The 17,578-nt window shown below is 43.2% G+C and overlaps 1 protein-coding gene across 1 annotated transcript in view; it reads left to right on the top strand.

Moving 5' to 3' along the window:
• Window positions 1-17,578, top strand: part of agrn (agrin) — a 362,262-nt gene that overhangs the window by 262,179 nt on the left and 82,505 nt on the right. Inside the window, 2 exon segments of the mRNA XM_037773939.1 lie at window positions 12,428-12,625; window positions 13,018-13,218. Of these exon segments, the coding sequence (XP_037629867.1) occupies window positions 12,428-12,625; window positions 13,018-13,218 (399 nt within the window).

Here is a 17,578-nt window from a genome sequence, read left to right as displayed (position 1 = left end):
GAAGAATCAATAGTCACGGAGACATGAGATGACAAGGAATCGGACAACTAGGAACCCGTTCTTAACGGGAACCTATTCTCTATTCCAAAAACCAGCGTTTTCCCTGCCTACCAATGTGGCGGATGGCCTGACGATTTTACCCGCCACTGCCAACAATTTACCCACATTTTGCGGGTGGTGGGTGCTAATTCCAGACCCTGGTCACATCACACTAGGGCTGTCCTGAAAACCATTTTTTGGGCTTTGAAACTTCGGTGACAAATATTTGAAAGTATTCGAAGCTTCATGGCGTGGCGCAACGCAGCAGGCTGACATGTTCTTCTGTTAGTCTGTCTCCGTCTCCGCTGTTTCAGTACACGCAACAAACTACGATATCCGTCTGAGAATAACTAATATTGTTGAATATGAATAATGAATAATGTTGTGGGATTATTCCTTATTTCATGGGCTATTTGGGATCTAAACTGTATTAGCATACTTGCCAACCCACCCAATTTTCCCGGTAGACTCCTGTTTTTCATTGCCCTCTCTGGTTTCCTACCGGGGTCACAATCCTCCTGATTTTTTACCTTTTTTTTTTCCTTTTCGTTATCTCTACTTGTTTCTGGCGCTGTACAGAGTGTATAAGCCTTACTGTTTCCACCCGGATAAAAACAGAGCTACACCGAATGTAGTTTTCAGAGGGAAGAGTGCCGCTCACGACTGTAGATATACGCTCGCGACAAATCTCAGTTTGAGCTGCACTCGCTGCACATCACAGCATGCAGCACCCAAAGTTTGGCTTTGCTGGACGCAGTGAAAAGCCGTCATGGCGTGGCTCCAATAACGGGTTTCAGAGCGCAGTGGTGCCGTTGTCATGTTGTGTCTGAAAGGGCCTTCAGTGAGAGAGAGGAGAGAGAAATGGAGAGTATTAAGAGAAAGAAATACTCAAGCAGGGGCAAAAAATGACTGAATGAGTGAAAACTGATGAATATTAGTATATGCCAGAGATTCACACACTATCACGCCAGAGGGGCAAATTATTTTGTTTCCTTTTTCTGAGAATTAAAAGTTGAATTAAAAGTAGGGCTATTTAGCATGAACCTGTGTACTTTATAATTATAATTATGTAGTTGTTTTCATTCTTTAAAAGTCGCCAGAATGCAGGAAACAAAGTCTCTGAAACTCTGGGGGAGGACGTCCAGACCCCCCGCTATGATTTTGAAATCCTCCCAATTTTTCAAGGTTGGCAAGTATGTGTATTAGTACATGCTTATATATATATACTGTATATATATATATATATATATATATATATATATATATATATATATAAAAAAAGAAAAACAAAGCATTCCAATACTGACTTGGAGGTTGATTACCATGGCAATGATGGAAAGCTTCAGAGCATTCAGGTCATCACACTATACAGTCATTTACTATGCGGTCACAAAATCTCTATGAAATGTGTGAATTGTAGCTCACAGGTAGGGAAAGATCTCTCTTTGTGGAACATAATTAAACTCAAATTAATTAACATCACCCAGAGGCACATTATAATCCACAGACATTAACAATTAACACATATGGAATTATATTCACGGTGACCCCCGGGGGGGCTTTACCCATTTACATCCAACAAAGACAAAACAATACTTAATACATCTTAAGGAATTTTCTTATCCCTCGTCCATTACTCCTCACCTCTTCCCTCCTGCTCTTCTTCAGCCCTTCCACAGAGACTCCAATTTGCCTGTTTTGACCTTTATGTGAAGATGCACTTTAACTCCTGATGAGAGAGAATGCGGAGCATACTTGTCTGTAATTGGCTACATGAGTCACTTGGCTTTGTCTTGTAATGTCGGAGTATCAGCTAGTCATTAGTGCACCAGCGACAGCGGAGCTTCAAGTGGTAAAAATATCTCCACATCCACTAAGCAGGCACACAGCCACATGGGCAGATTTTAACAGCTCGGTAAAACCCACTTAGTGAATGCTCTTGATGGCTTAATGCCATCTTGGAAGGCCAATTTTCCCATGGACTCTAATTGGTGATTGAGTGTTCTTCCTTGTCAAACATTAAGCCATTTTCCACGTTAAAGCAGCAGTAGGCAGATTGGACAAAAATGATTAAAAAAATATATTTTTATAAAACGGTCATTAAATCCTGACAGAAGTGGATGAGACGGGTAAGCTGAAAAAAACAAACATGTGCCAATGGTGTCCTCCAGTGTCCTCCTGTGTCCTCCGGTGTCCTGCGGTGCTCCTAATGGCATCTGCAAGTTTTCACAGACGGGAGGAAAACAGCCAATCAGAGCCAGAGCTGGAGCCTTGTCATCTCTGAGCAGCTTTCAATCATTTGCAAACTCCGATCAGCAGCGCTGATCAAACATGAATCAATATTCTGTTACTGTAATGCCTATTTCTCTCCTCAGATGTTTTCAGAAACATCTTGTAGTGTACTGTTTAGCTGTAAAATGAGAAGGTTTGTGACCCGGCAGCCATGTTGAGATCAAGTTGAGGAAATACCAAGCACCGCTCACCAGACGGAGCACACTTTCGCTAGTGATTGACAGCTGCCTCCGTTGAATGTAAAAGCCAATAGGAACGCTCTCTCTCAATGAAATGACCTGTGATTGGCCAAAGTCTCCCGTCACGAGCTCAATTTTTTAAAGCCTGAAAACAGAGCCATGAGGAGGAGCAGAAGTCTAGTTATCTCTCAGAACACTTGAATTACAATATGCTGAAAGGTTATTATGGAAATGTTCTGCCTACTGCCACTTTAAATGAGTTTGTTTGGGGAGTTTCCTTATCTGAAGAGAGGGTTGAACAAGACAGAGGGGGTCGTATGCTGTACAGATTGTGAAGCCCCCTAAGGCAAAATTTTTGATTTGCAATATTGGGCTGTATAAATAAAATTGACTTGACTTGAGACACACTGGGCAAAAGCACAGCAGTTATTAGCCCCTTGGCCTGACTCTCAGTCAACTCATTCACTCTGTTTTACTACAATAGATTTTTTTTCTGCAAATTTTTAAGACCATAACAGTGAAAATGAGCTGATCTCTGCGGTGCTGTATTTGTGGACGAGCTGAGCAGTTAGCTGAATGATCAATACAGCTGAATTAGTTTCACGTCGCCAGTATGGAAATTGTACTGTTTTGTCCTAGAATGTGCAGTTTTTATGGGTCGAGTTTGTTTGCACGATTGTTTTGTGAAATGAATAGTGGTTTGAGTTTCTTTCTGTGCTGACAAGATGACAGGGTTAGTTGTTGGAGCTGTCCCACGCTCGCCTCCCTCTCTGCCTGCCCGTGTTGCATCAGTCATCTTCCCCTCCCAGCCGCCTCTAAATTGAAATCCAGCGCAAGGATGTATGCCAACAGGAAATGGAGCGAGAGGCAGTGTTTGGTAGCTGTGCAGGCGGGCTGACTCAATTTGGTGCGCCGCACCGCAGGTAGACGGTAGGTCTGTCGGCCCGGGGTCCCTCGGCGGTAATGAATAGTCTTTATTTTAAAAAGCGAGTGGCAGAACGAGCTGGCGAAGTGCAGGGGCCCTGTCTGTAATCCAGCACTATGGATGGTTCTTGGCTCCCAGAGGAAACAGGCCTGCGTCAGCGCAATGGTGCCATAAAAATGCTGAGGCTTGCCAGGCGCGAGCCAGCCGAGGAATGATGGCGATGATAATGTGGGTTATTTCTGGGCTGTTTGCACAGCTTTACTGGGCCGCATTCAGCACCATAACAACTGACTGACTTAAGCTATTATCTCACCTAATTATCACAGGCTACTCCCCCCAGTAATATACTATACATGTTTATGGAGCTGAAAGGGAGAGAGAGGAGGAGAACATATGCTGCCTTCAGGTGCTGTAGGAAGTATCGGTATTAAAAGTTGAAGGCATGAGGAACAGTGGTGAATAAAGTAAGAATGATTCTGTGATATCCAGGTTGTTGAGTAACTCCAACCCTTATACTGTAGAAGAGCATAAGAAGTGATGAATTTTATTATATGTTTGTTTCCCATTCTGAGCTGATAATTGGTATTATATGTCCAGATTTATTGCTTTCATTCTCAATTTTTTTATGCCTCCGCACCAGCAACAGCCTTGGCCAGAGGCATTATGTTTTCAGGTTGTCCATCCGTCCTTCCAGTTCATTCTCGAGAACGCGATATCTCAGGAATGCTTGAAGGGAATTTCTTCAAATTTGGCACAAACGTCCATTTGGACCAAGGATGTATAAAGAGAACTGGATACAGCGTTGGAGGCAGGCGACTGTTCATTCCTAAGAGAGTTGCTCAGTGGTGCATGAAGCCAAAATGGCTCGACTGCTGAGTGATAAAGTACCGGGATCATCCAGCGATCTTATGCATCCATTGGGCCCATAGAGCAGGCGCGGTAGCGTTTCCTTTAACTCCGCCTCCTAGTCCTCGGTCTAGCCTCGGTCTGGGTCTCATTCACATGAACGGAGGAAGGGAAATAAGTCTGGATTCGGCAATTACAACTTTTAGGACCTAATGATTTAAATAAGGGCTATTCAAGTGTTCGTACTGGGAAGTCGATTTACCTCAAAATAAAGTTATCTGCTGATTTACAGACGTCTCTTTCCCAATGTAAGTCTATGGGAAAAAGTATTTTTGGGCCCAATGGCATCACATGATGGACACAGACATTGTAGTACCACTGTTTGGCCACTAAGAAAATTTGCATCAAAGTGTTTTGGTGGCCAAAGGTCAAGGTCACTGTGTCCTCACGTCCGTCCCATTCTCGTGATATCTCAGGAACGCTTGAGCGAATTTCTTGAAATTGGTATGAAGAGAACTGGATACAGCGTTGGGGGGCAGGCGCCTGTTCATTCCTAAGAGATTGAGAATTTTGGTGGTCAAAGGTCAAGGTCATTGTGACCTCACGGAACTCGTTTCTGGCCATAACTCAAGAATTCATATGCTAATTATGACAATTTCACACAAATCACTAACAGGATAAAATGATGAAAGGATGACATTTTGGACGGACACAGATGTAAACTGCAACTTCACTGGCTGGCGGAGGCGTACAGCCGCGAGGCGGTATTTTGAGTTAAAACCTGAATGATATGCAACATTTTCATCCTTTCGTTCTGCAACGTTAGGTCTTTATATGGTGTGATTTCCAAAATAGCCGTCTAGATGTTTATGTTTTTGTTTGCTGCTCTGTTTTGTTATTTCCATCCAAATGCACTCTAATGTGTAACTTGTCAGATTTATGGCTTTCAGACTCAAAAGTAGGGGCTTAAGGGAGGCAGGTGAGGGCGGCATTAGTTTTAAGAGGTGAGAGGTGCCGCAATAGAAAACAACTGGGCGTGTGTGCTTTACTGTGTGTGTGTGGCTTACTACAGCCTCTCATGGGCCTAGCCATAATTTCATTTCCTTCCCTGCGGGCTGGAAAAATAGCGGTTATCTATATGGCTCAGGTGCAACCCGATAGCGATATGAGTGACATTTGTTATTATTCTGAGATTTTTCCTCCTTACTGCATTTGAGTGGCGTGCGACCTTGTAAGGTGCGCCGGGAGAGGTGCGCTCGCTTAATACACCCCCCAGCCGGATATCAGTCGCCTCGGGAAAAGGGCATTTCATATGGCTCTACCCAAACAGATGAGAGCAGAGGCGCCGCAATCATTTAAGAAAAGGAAACAAATTCCCCTTTTTTCTCTCACAGGTGTTTGAAATGATATACGCAGCTGGGTAAGAAATATAGGTCACCCCAGCAGCAGGAGAGTGGTCAGAGAGAGGCGGTGAAAACAGGACAGAGGAGAGCGGGAGGGGAAAGTAATAAATGCGGGGAGGGAAAGAGATGGAGGTAAATAAGATGAGGAGGAGCAGAGCAAGTGGGGGGCAGAGTTAATAGTGTAGCAGCCAGGCAGGCATCGACAGGGGAGTTGTTATCACCCAGGCATGTTCACAAGCCTTCAAAACACAAACCAGCCTACTTATTTCTGCTTAATCCTGAGGTAATACTCCGCCCAGACCCCTCAGCCACAATTCAGTTTTTTTTCCCAGTGAGGATATCAACAAAACGCTGCAAAGCTGGAGGGTCTTTGTTTTGATTTCCTCCTCAATGACTCAATCCTTAATGCTTTCAAGGACACTTTTATATACCATCAACCTGCCCCTATTTCTCAACACAAACACTGCCACCAAACACAACAAGAGAAGCTGTCACAGTGCAAGAACAAACAGCAGCAGTTCCCAACTTTAGGTCCAGAGGACTTTAAGGGGACCTCGACTGAATTCTAGCAGTTTTTTTGAGCGAAAGAAAAAAGTTTGGTTTGTTACATCCACACATCAAGGACTGGCCTACAACATTATGTAATGACTGCTGATAAAGTAGTGCATGATATAGGGCTGTAAATCGATTGAAATATTTTATCGCGATTAATCACAAATTATGCACACATTTTCTATCTGTTCAAAATGTACCTTAAAAGGAGATTTGTAGAAGTATTTAAAGATAGGGTCGACGATGTTGGAAAGCTAGCATAATTTGAAAGTAGCATCGCCTCAGGAGCTCCGTCTAAACCCACCCCCCCCCTCCCCTCGGGGCTCCTTCCAAGGCCACGCCCTATGACTTGCCCCAAACTGCATGTGATTACATAAAGTGGGCATGTCTGTAAAAGGGAGACTCGTGGGTACCCAGAGAACCCATTTACATTCACATATTTTGAGGTCAGAGTCACATATTTTGAGGTCAGAGGTCAAGGGACCCCTTTGAAAATGGCCATGCCTGTTTTTCACCAAAATTTAGCCTACTTTTGAGCGTTATTTCACCTCCTTGGTGACAAGCTAGTATGACATGGTTGGTACCAATGGATTCCTTAGGTTTTCTAGTTTCAAATGGTGCCAGTCACTAGCTTTACAACTGAGCCCGCTATAACCTAAGAATTGAAAGTGCATTAATTAGTTAAAGAAATTAGTGGCTTTAAAACAAATTTGAGTTCCGTAGTGACTTGGTCAAACAACAGCCTAAATTCAGCAGACCATGTTGTTACTCAATGCCCAGCTTGTGATGAATGACGCGCAAATATCGTCCCAACTCCTCTGAACTGGGTGCCAACGCTGGCTCAAAGCTTGCCTCAGTGTTGCATAAGTGTAGCTGATTCTCAGTCTATGTCCACATGCCACAAGCCATTATTGGGCCAGAAACAGGTCACATTTTTGGGGCCAACTTTTAGCTGCAATTAGACTGTATCAGATAGTTTGGATACAGTTGGTATTAGATTTTATAAGGGGCTGGCATAAGAAGATCTTAAAGTATCTTACTTTGATCTTGGACACACTGTGTTATACTGTATTTTCCAGGCTGGAGAGGTTCTTGCATTGGCAGACATGAAAGTAAATCTGAATGAGATGAGAGATCCCAGGTTAATGTTAGTCGTAATGCCTTGCCTTAGCCTGCCAGACTTTTTTACTTTTTCATGGTTGTGAAGTTTTTCACTGAAACTCAGAATTAGTGATGACAGCCTCGGAGATGACTGAATCTGAAATGACAGAAAGTGGACACCTTAACATTACCGGTAATGGCGACAATTCTCCTTCCGTGTCTGGCTTTGAACTGAGAGCTCCCCTTCCTTTTCTGTCTGTTTGCGACGCGTGTTGTCTGGAGGGTCAGGCAGTGTGGAGAGCCAGGTGCGAGGGGCAAGAGCTGATAAAGAAGCAAGGCTGCTATCAGGACACCGGGCCTGATAAAGGACAACACTCGCCACTTCCTGATTTATAGCTGCCACAACCATAGAGGAGCCACGGCCACAGCAACCCCAATTTTTATGTTTTGTTTATATATTTTTGTCACAGAAAATCCTTCCTAGCTATTATAAAGCCTCTTTATCTGTTTGTGCCACAACCTTCAAACCCACTCACAGTGTTGCGATAGAAGGAGCAACATTTGAACACTGACAATAGATTATTATTTAGTCTGAGTCGTATATGGGTACCCTAATATTACACTATGTGATTGTGATTGTAACACCTCATTCCAAAACCATGAGTATTAATATGCAGCTATAACAACCTCCAGTCCTCTGGGAAGGCCTTCCACAAGGTTTTGGAACCTGGCTGCAGGGATTTGCCCCCCATCCAGCAAACAAGAGCATTAGTGAGGTCTGCCACTGATGCTGAGTGAGGCCCCGTTTGCATTCGGTGTTCCAATAAATTCCAAAAGTGTTGGACGGCTCAGTGCGAGCCAGCACAGTTGTTCCACTCCAAAGTCAGAAAACTCTTCTTTTATGGTCCTGGCTTTCTGCACAAATGAATTGTCGTGTTGAAAGAGGAAAGAGTCCTTTAAATTGGAATTAAGGGCACTAGCCCAAACCATGAGTAACAGCCCCACATCAAAATTGCACACCGGTTTAACAGAACAACGCATCCTCATACAACAGTCCGAATTAAATATTAGGAAAAGTTATTCCTCAGTTTTCGTGTGTTTTCCTACGAATGTCCAGAAACAGGTGTGTATTTCCGCTTGTTACATGCATACAGTCTTTTCAGAATAAACTTCCGTCTTCACAGGACACAATTTGGTTAGGTTTAAGTAACAAAACTACTTAGTTAGGTTTAGGAAAAGATCGACTTGGTTAGGTTTACGCAACAAAACTATGTAGTTAGGTTTAGGCAACAAACTACTCAGTTAAGTTTAGGCAACAAAACTACTTACTTAGGTTTATGAAAAGATCGACTTGGTCAGGTTTAGACAACAAAACTAAGTTGTTAGGTTAGGTTTAGGCAAAAAAAACTACTTAGTTAGGTTTAGGTAACAAGACTCATTAGTTAGGTTTAGGAAGAAATCAACTTGGTTAGGTTTAGGCATCACAACTACGTAGTTAGGTTTAGGAAAAGATTGACTTAGTTAGGTTTAGGCAACAAAACTATGTAGTTAGGTTAAGAAAAAGATCAACTTGGTTAGGTTTAGGTAACAAAAGTACATAGTTAGGTTTAAGCAACACAACTACGTAGTTAGGTTTAGGAAAAGATCGACTGGTTAGGTTTCGACAACAAAACTAGGTAATTAGGTTTATTCAACAAAATGATTATTAAAAGAAATCTATATATATATAATTATTATTAAAATAACTACGGAAGTGGCGTAACTTAAGTACAGAAGTAACGTGACAAATAAATCAATGTTGACTTCTGGTTTTACACAGGGTACGAACACCGGCCTGCTGGGCGAAAGTCTGGTGTCTTTTTGACAAACCCATCCAGACACGACCTCCTCCCTACACAACATACGTGGTGCTTTATACTTCTCGGTTCCCAATTAAGTGGATTAAATACAAATTACTTTTGTGAGATAGAAGTGCGTTACTCTTTGTAGGTATAGCTACAAACGTTGTATGAGAACAGCCTGAACAGAAACATTGGTCCTGCATGCTCCGCTCATATCATTTTTTCCAAAAATGGCCTGGGAATTTGTAATTTTACTAGTATACAATATATTGCTCCTACAGGCAATATGCTGTATGTTAAGAGCCACCCTTGGCCATATCCAGTTCACAATCAAGACCAATCCACGAAGGGAATGGATGCCAGCACTAGATGGAGAGATGAAGGAAATGAACAAGTCTTAATAAACAGATTAATAACGTGGAAGGTTCCGACGGTCAGCCTCAGCTCTCTCAATTAGTGCTAAATCAGCAGCGGTTATTAGCCTGCCCCTAATTGAATCCGATAGAGAGCTGTGTTAATGCAATCCTCCAGGTGTAATTGGTGTCAGAAGGAGAGGCACATCCACTGCTAGCGCTGTCTGCGTACGAGGCCTCGCGTTTGCCTTCTCATTTGTTTCCTGCCCCTGTGTGACATCAGTCAGCACCCTGAACATGTCTGATCCCACCTCGCTGCTTCTTCAGAGAAAAAAAAAGGTTGCCTCCAGAAGCAGGCGGTTCCTCAAGAGATGATCAAAGGGAATCCTCCCAACTAATAAGGAACGTCTCAAAAGATCTCTAAGGGGCATCTCAGCGCTGGTCTTCTGGCAAGAAAATACAGACATCATCTGCCTGATTCAGTTTTGAAGTGTGGGAAAATAGCATATTTATAAGCAGATATGAACAACCTTGCAAATTGAGAAAACACAGCCAGAAAAGTGTGACTTTTCTCACTCAGCTCTGACTTTTATACCGTCTGCCACTCAGAAGCATCCCCACAGGGATGGTGAGGAGTAGAGATGTCACGAGAACCGATAACTTCGGTAACAAGTCAATTCAATTCAATTTATTTTTATATAGGATCAAGTCATAACAGAAGTTAAGCTCTCGTCCTGCCGATTCCAACGCGGGAGGTGCCATTAATTTACCTTTTGAGTAAAAAAAATGTGTGAAGCTAAATTCAAACGTTATCATGATTTGTTCAAACGTAATCTTGTAAAATGTCGTTTTTGGTGAGAAACTTGAATAAATACAGTTGTTTGAAGATGTTTTCACATTTATAAAATAGATAATAGAGGGAATTATGAGCTTTTTAACTTCCTATCATAAAACAGTATTCAAATGGTAATAAAGTAGTGTATGTTGAAGTACATGGGATTTACTGTTTTTTACCGAGGTATCGAATTGGTATCGAGAATTGTGTAATTTCACTGGTGTTGGTATCGACTACTAGATTTCTGTTATCATGACATCCCTAGTGGTGAGCAGTACCTGGCTGTCACTAGAGCAACTCCAGCCATTCAGGCCAAAGAGTTCAATCCTCGTCTCATCAGACCAGAGAAGCATTCCCTTCATGCTTTCAGAGCCCTTTAAGTGTCGTTGATCAAACTGCAGCCAGGCTGTCGTGTGGCTTTTTCTCAGGAGTAGCTTCAGCTCTGACTCAACTCTCCCACAACGTCCTGATTGATGGAGTGCTGCAGAGATGGTTTGTCCTTCTGGCAGACTTTTTCGCACAAGCATTTCTGAAGCTCTTTGTGTTCAGTTGTTTAGTCTCAGCTCTAGAAAGAGCAGTTTTGGGTGGTTCCAAATGTCGTCAGTGACGGAGCCCACTGTGCTCCAGGGAACTTTCAGCACTTTGGCATCTTCTGTTTTTTTCATCCTCCTCCTCCTCCTCAGATCTGTGCCACAGTAGAATTCTATCTCTGTGGAGAGTCTTTTCATTTCATTTCATGGCTCGGTTTTTAGCGCACACATGCATGTGAACCGTGACACCTTCTGATAGACAGGTCTGTGCCTTTCCAAAGTATTTCAAATCAATTGAATCCGCCTCAGGTGGACTGCAATAAAGTTTTACGCCGACTGTATGGAAACTTTGCATCTCTGCACTTCTTGTGTCTGCGCTGCTGCACTGCATCATTAAGCACTATACGCCAGCTGTCAGCAACACAGCTTGTCAAGGAGAGACAGCAACTCATTTTTACCAATTAATTGTTTAATGGCTATTGTTCACACTATGAATGTTAAAACACAGGAAAAGTAAATCTGTAAATAGCATGTTAACGCTTTCTTTGTGCCTCAATAAAATTATCTTCACAGAAGTTGCTTTAATATTGACCACAAAAGTTCTTTAAAATGAATGTTGTGCCTATAGTTATGTAGTTTTTGTGAATATGTACAGTAAAATGCAGAGCTAAGGATGTGTAGTGAGGCAAAAACTGATTCCTTTGCAACTTTAACATCCAAACAAGATCAGTTTAAAATGCACTGCAGTGTGTTTGCAGATTAATGACATGCTACAAATTTGATCCATTTTAAGTAGGGCTGTCAAAGCGTCATTAACCTAACTTGTGATTTTTAGGTTGTAGCGGGCTCAGTTTTAAAGCTAGAGTGAAGATACTAGCATCATATGAAACTAAGGCTAAATAACGCTCCAAAGTTACGCCAAATTGTGGCAAGGAAAAACTGTAATGGCCATTTCCAAAGGGGTCCCTTGACCTCTGACCTCAATATATGAGAATGAAAATGGGTTCTATGGGTACCCACGAGTCTCCCCTTTACAGACATGCCCACTTTATGATAATCACATGCAGTTTGGGGGCAAATCATAGTCAAGTCAGCACACTGACACACTGACAGCTGTTGTTGCCTGTTGGGCTGCAGTTTGCCATGTTATGATTTGAGCATATTGTTTTATGCTAAATGCAGTACCTGTGAGGGTTTCTGCACAATATCTGTCATTGTTTTGTGTTGTTAATTGATTTCTTATAATAAATATATACATACATTTGCATAAAGCAGCATATTTTCCCACTCCCATGTTGGTAAGAGTATTAAATACTTGACAAATCTCCCGTTAAGGTACAATTTGAACAGATAAAAAATGTATTTGCGATAAATCTCGATTAATAGTCTACCACACATCAAAATATCAAATGTGTAAAGGGACTTCATATTTTCCAAATTCAGGGCATTTATTAGAGCCGAGTTGCCACCAAAGTCATGTAAAAAATAGCTGAAACGCACACACTGATCCTTCTCCCTTATCTCCATCTAGATGAGGCGTGTGCCAACTGCTCTTTCGGGGCAATCTGCGATGCCCAGAGCGGCCAGTGTGTGTGTGCATCGGAGTGTGTGGAGTCCCACCAGGCTGTGTGCGGCAGCGACGGCAGCACCTACAACAGCGAGTGTGAGCTGCACGTGCGGGCCTGCAAAGAGCAGATGGACCTCCGAGTGGTCAGCCAGGGAGAGTGCAGTAAGTAATGCATGCATCTATACTATATGTCTAATATTTATTAGACTTATTAGATATTATGAGTCAAATGTAGGACATTGATAGATAAAACACAGATGTATGGAGTTATTTTTCTCTAGCTTTGAATTAAATGTGGATAAAAAAATTTAAGTAGAGCCTGACAGGGACATCATACAGCCGCAGGCAGCCGGTTCGTAGTCTAACAAACTTGGACAGATGGAGAATTACTAAGGGAACCTGTATATGTCAGTTTTAAGAGAGGGATATTTTACAAGAGGAAGTGGCATGCATGGCAATTAGGAAAGAACCAGAGAAATCTCATTTTAAGGTCTGCTGTGAATGAAATACATCAAAACAACTCCATGCATTTGACCCATCACGCTCTGATTCAGAAACATGCGGCACCACTGTTTGTGCCTGGGGTGCCCGGTGTGTCCAGAATAAGTGCGAGTGCCCGCCGTGCCCAGACGAGGCCTTCTCCCCAGTGTGCAGCAGCGACGGATCCACCTACGTCAACGAGTGCGAACTCCGCGTGTCGTCCTGCTTGCAGAAGAGGAGAATTGACGTGGCGAAGACCGGCAGCTGCGACGAAGGTAGGAAATGGACTTTGAAACGGTGTGATTGTGTTAACCAATCGGCCAAACAAATGGTGTAATTATCTTTATCAACTGACCTCTGGTACGGTGGTCCAGTCATGTGTGGATTTCCATAATGGTCGCAGATGCCACCAGCAGCATGCCAACGGGCTATCATAGCGAAAGATGGAGTGAAAGTTATACTGCGTGTCCATCAACAAAACCCTGTTACAGGAACAGAAAGGACTTCTGGGTGATTAAGTTCAGCTGCACATTTTCATGCTTAGGCCGTTTTTAATAAGTGCATCTCTCTTACACTTCATTTCTCCTGCTACTGCAAATTTAAAAAAAACCTTTTATTTGTAATTTACCTTATTTTATTATATTTGGTCATATCTTAGTAAGAAGCCTCCTTGTTTTCTGGTCTGCTTCTTCTCTTATTTGCTGCTGCTGCTGTTTGTTGTTTATGGATCTTCCCCCATTTTACTTGTTTCAAGAGATTCAAATTATTGTTGGTCCTAATTTCATTCAGCGTTAAAGGGATAGTTCAGGTGTTTTGAAGTGGGGCTGTACGAGGTACATATCCATAGTCAGTGTATTACCTACAGTAGACAGCGGTCGGCACGCCCCCAGTTTGGAGAAGCAGACAGGAGTACCAACAAGGGAGCAGGTGTACGCTATATTTAGAATATTTTCGCCAGTTTACCTTACCAGCGTGAGACAGCTATATAGTCCATGTTTCCGAGGGTTTCCGTTTTCTATGCTCTCACCAAAGCAACCAGACTGAAACAAGACTCGGTCAAACCGAGTATATGTCTGGACTGTGTACGGTCAGTCTGTAAATTTGTGGCTAAATTGTTACACAAGTAGTCAGTGGTCATGTCTATAATGTTAAATCCAGTGGTACATGTCCACCAAGCGGTGACGTACCTTATCGTTGAATGAACCTGATTGGTCCCTGGTTTTCTGCTCGCCGTTTCAAACAGGAAACAACATGGCGGCCTGCTCCTATACTTTCTGTTATTCTGTCTAAACAATCCACCAAAATCTACGTCTGAAAACATTTTAAGCAAGCAATAGTTTATGCCACCGCTGAATCTCGTTTCATTTTAGAACCAGATTGCCTAGTTTGACAGCTCAGTATAAGTTTCATGAGCCAGAAGTGTCGCGCTGGATGGGCTCATTTGCATAAAAAGGACCGTTCCCGCCTTTTCATTTTGAAAGAGCGACGAACAATGAGGAAACGCCAACACTCGGCTCACCAATCGTGTCACTTCATCACTCAGTCAGTGACAGGCTTTTGCATTTGTAGGGCTGGCCCTCTGCAGTACAGCCAAATATTTTTCATCGCAGAACACAGAAGTTGCCGGTCTTCCCCTGCCTCGACCAGTTAGTTTTGTTTGTGTTATTGTGTGACTTTGGTGAATCCGAACTAACCAAAGTCACACCGTAACACAAAATAACCGATCGAGGCAGCGGTAGACCGGCAACTCCCGTGTTCTGCGAGGTAAAAATACTGTTTTTTTCCAATGGAGTCTGGTGGCTTTGAAGAGCATGGATGGATATAACAGTCACAAATGGTTGTCTCACGGTAAAGTAAAGCACTGAAAGAATTCTAAATACAGTGTACACTTAAGCTGATATTGATTTGTTTAGATGGGCCTTTCTTTTAGGTGTCTAAAATATGCTTTGCTGCCGGTCCCGTCCAGAGCAGTACATTGCTTTGCTCCAGTGCAGTAACTCCTGTCTGCTTCTCCAAACTGGTGGCGTGCCAACCGTCACCTACTGTAGGTAATACACTGACTATGGATAAGTACCTCATACAACTCAAAACACCTGAACTATCCCTTTAAGCTACTGTCAGTGAATCTCAATCGTTCTTGCACAGATGTTAAAAGCCTTATAAGACATAAAAACCCTTTTGCTAGTAGGCTTTTAATGTGAAATATCTGCAGGAAGTGTTTCGTTTCACTGGCAGACAGTAGCTTAACACCGAACAAAAGAACAGCAACTAGAAGTGATTGGAGGATATCAGTGAATGAGAACAGTATTTCTTTTAAAAAGAGAAACTAGCAGTCTGCTGGGTGTCACATGAACATTTTCCTGAATTTACCACATGAGCCATGAAGTCATTTCACTCTGCTTTTATTAGGGGGGCCGGCTTTTATTTGTTTGTGTTGGCTTTTTGTTTGAGAATTTACGGCGTACATTTTATCAAGCCCTTCTATCCAATTACGCTTTTAAGTGCGTGACCGATGGCACTTAATGCGAGTATCCCTGATTTCTACGCCGGTAGCTCCGTCGTTCCGAATAAACGAGATCTAATTCAGCGTGCAAATCATATCTTGATCAGCGCTGACAGACCGAGGCAGGATATCACAGCCCCCCTCGCTCGGCCCGTCTCGGGGACAACTCTGGAGGGAGCAACGTGCCAACCTCTGGTTGTCATGCAGTCGGCTGCGGTGCCGTTCCCCCCGTGGCTGCTGGGTCGTCACAGCGAACATAGTCATCCTCTGACAAGGTGTGAAGGGGAGCAGATTACACCTGCCAGCAGGAGGGATGGCTGGAGAGAAGAAAAGAGGGGGCAGATGGAACACAGAGCAAATAGAGATGAGAGGAATCCTCTTCCATTTTGATTGCTAGCCAGCGGTGTTTTCTTTCTTTTCTTTTTTTCTTTCTTTTTTTTCTTCCCGTCATTGTCTACCGTATTGGCCCCGGGCCCGTGAGGCGAATCGTGCCGCCAAAGCTTCTTGTGGTCGATTTAACATCATTTCATTGACTGAGACGAGTGACCTTTTTTGTATGTGGAGCATGAACAAATGTGAAACTGCATGCCCGCGATGCAGACTCACTGTCACTACACACACACACACTACACTACATCTACACACTCTTGCAGGCGCTTGTCTTGCATCAGGCAAAAAAATGCTCTCTTCTACCTCCCCAAGGGCATTGCTTTGCTTGTGGCGCCTAATGGTGTATCTTTTTTTCCTATTTCATTCTCTCTCTCGTACTGTCTCTGAACATCCTCCTTTTTTTTTTTCATCAGTTGCTCATTTTGATTCAGAGAAAACCATCAGGCTTACACAATAGAATCTTTTTTTTTTTTCGCTCCCTGCCATCCCACCCACTCATGTCGCTCTCTCCATTTTGCACTCTTCTCCGTCAAAATTGTGCCTCTCGACAAAAGGGGCACCGATGCTTTCACAGATAGGGGTTGGAGATGGGATTGTCTGCTATCGATAAATTTCACCCTAGGGGTTGAAATCTGCAGGCTCTGTGTCCTCCTGGTCCTTTTCAGCCCCCTCAGATCTGACCCAGACACTCCACAGGAAGTCTGGTGTGATTGTAAAACGACCAAGACCAAGTGGCTGTTTTTCCCCCACTTGAAATATCTGTGTTTGGCTGTGAGGATGCTGCAAAAAGGGTTTTGTTGTTGATGTATGGATCCCTGCCTAGCTGTACAGGTGGTTTAATAATAGTATATATAGTGTATTACAGCAGTGTGTCACAATCCATAAGAGCAAAGACTGTATTTTCTAGACAGCAGCGAAGCTCTACATCACCGGTGTGCACAACCCCCCACTCCATACTTCATATCTAAGATAAGCCAGCAGAGGAAGTGAACGTGTGATTTATACGCTTACGTATAGACCTGACTTAAGAAGCATCCTCATTAGTCTTGCTGGGAGGGGGGAGGGGGGCCACGGAGCATAAAAATGGAAGTTGTTTTCTTCCGCCTTTTGTTTAACAGTAATGAAAAATGACAGTATTCCCACTGTTGGCCATACAGGGAAATTTATCACCTGTTTAATTTCACACTCGGGTAGGCCTGGCCTCAGCTTCTTTTCCCCGACACTGACAAAGTGGCAACTGAGAGCAGTGCATCACCTACGGGGGCCCCGGCCCCCTTTTAATTGAATAGGCATTTAATAAACAAGATTATGAGCGCCAGATCACACAGTGATGCACGGTCCACGCCCCGTACATATTGGATCGATACCGCTCCAAAAAAGACAGGAAAGGGCATGAAAAAAAAAAAAAAGCAAAGTAAAAAGAGCTCATCGAGTGAGATCAGCGGATTTCTCCTTCATTATCCATCCATCACCGGGCTTGTAACCTTCTGTTGAGGCAACAAAACCTCTTCTCTCCTTCACCCATCTCCAAACACCCCGTCCCCTTCTTCCCACCGGGAGTGACGCTCCATCCCTCTCTATCATGCCGAACTTTATTTTGGACTAACACGCTGTCACATCCGTCAAGAGCAGGTCGTACGAGGGACTGATAGATGGAGAGAAAACAAAGGCAAAGGCCACCGTCGTCTTCGATCTTTGCCGTGACACGCACCACGCAGAGGGGGGGATTTGTTTCGAAATGA

The sequence above is a fragment of the Sebastes umbrosus genome, chromosome 6 (genome assembly GCF_015220745.1).
Source record: "Sebastes umbrosus isolate fSebUmb1 chromosome 6, fSebUmb1.pri, whole genome shotgun sequence".
NCBI lineage: Eukaryota > Metazoa > Chordata > Actinopteri > Perciformes > Sebastidae > Sebastes > Sebastes umbrosus.
This window is presented reverse-complemented; position numbering and strand designations above follow the sequence as displayed.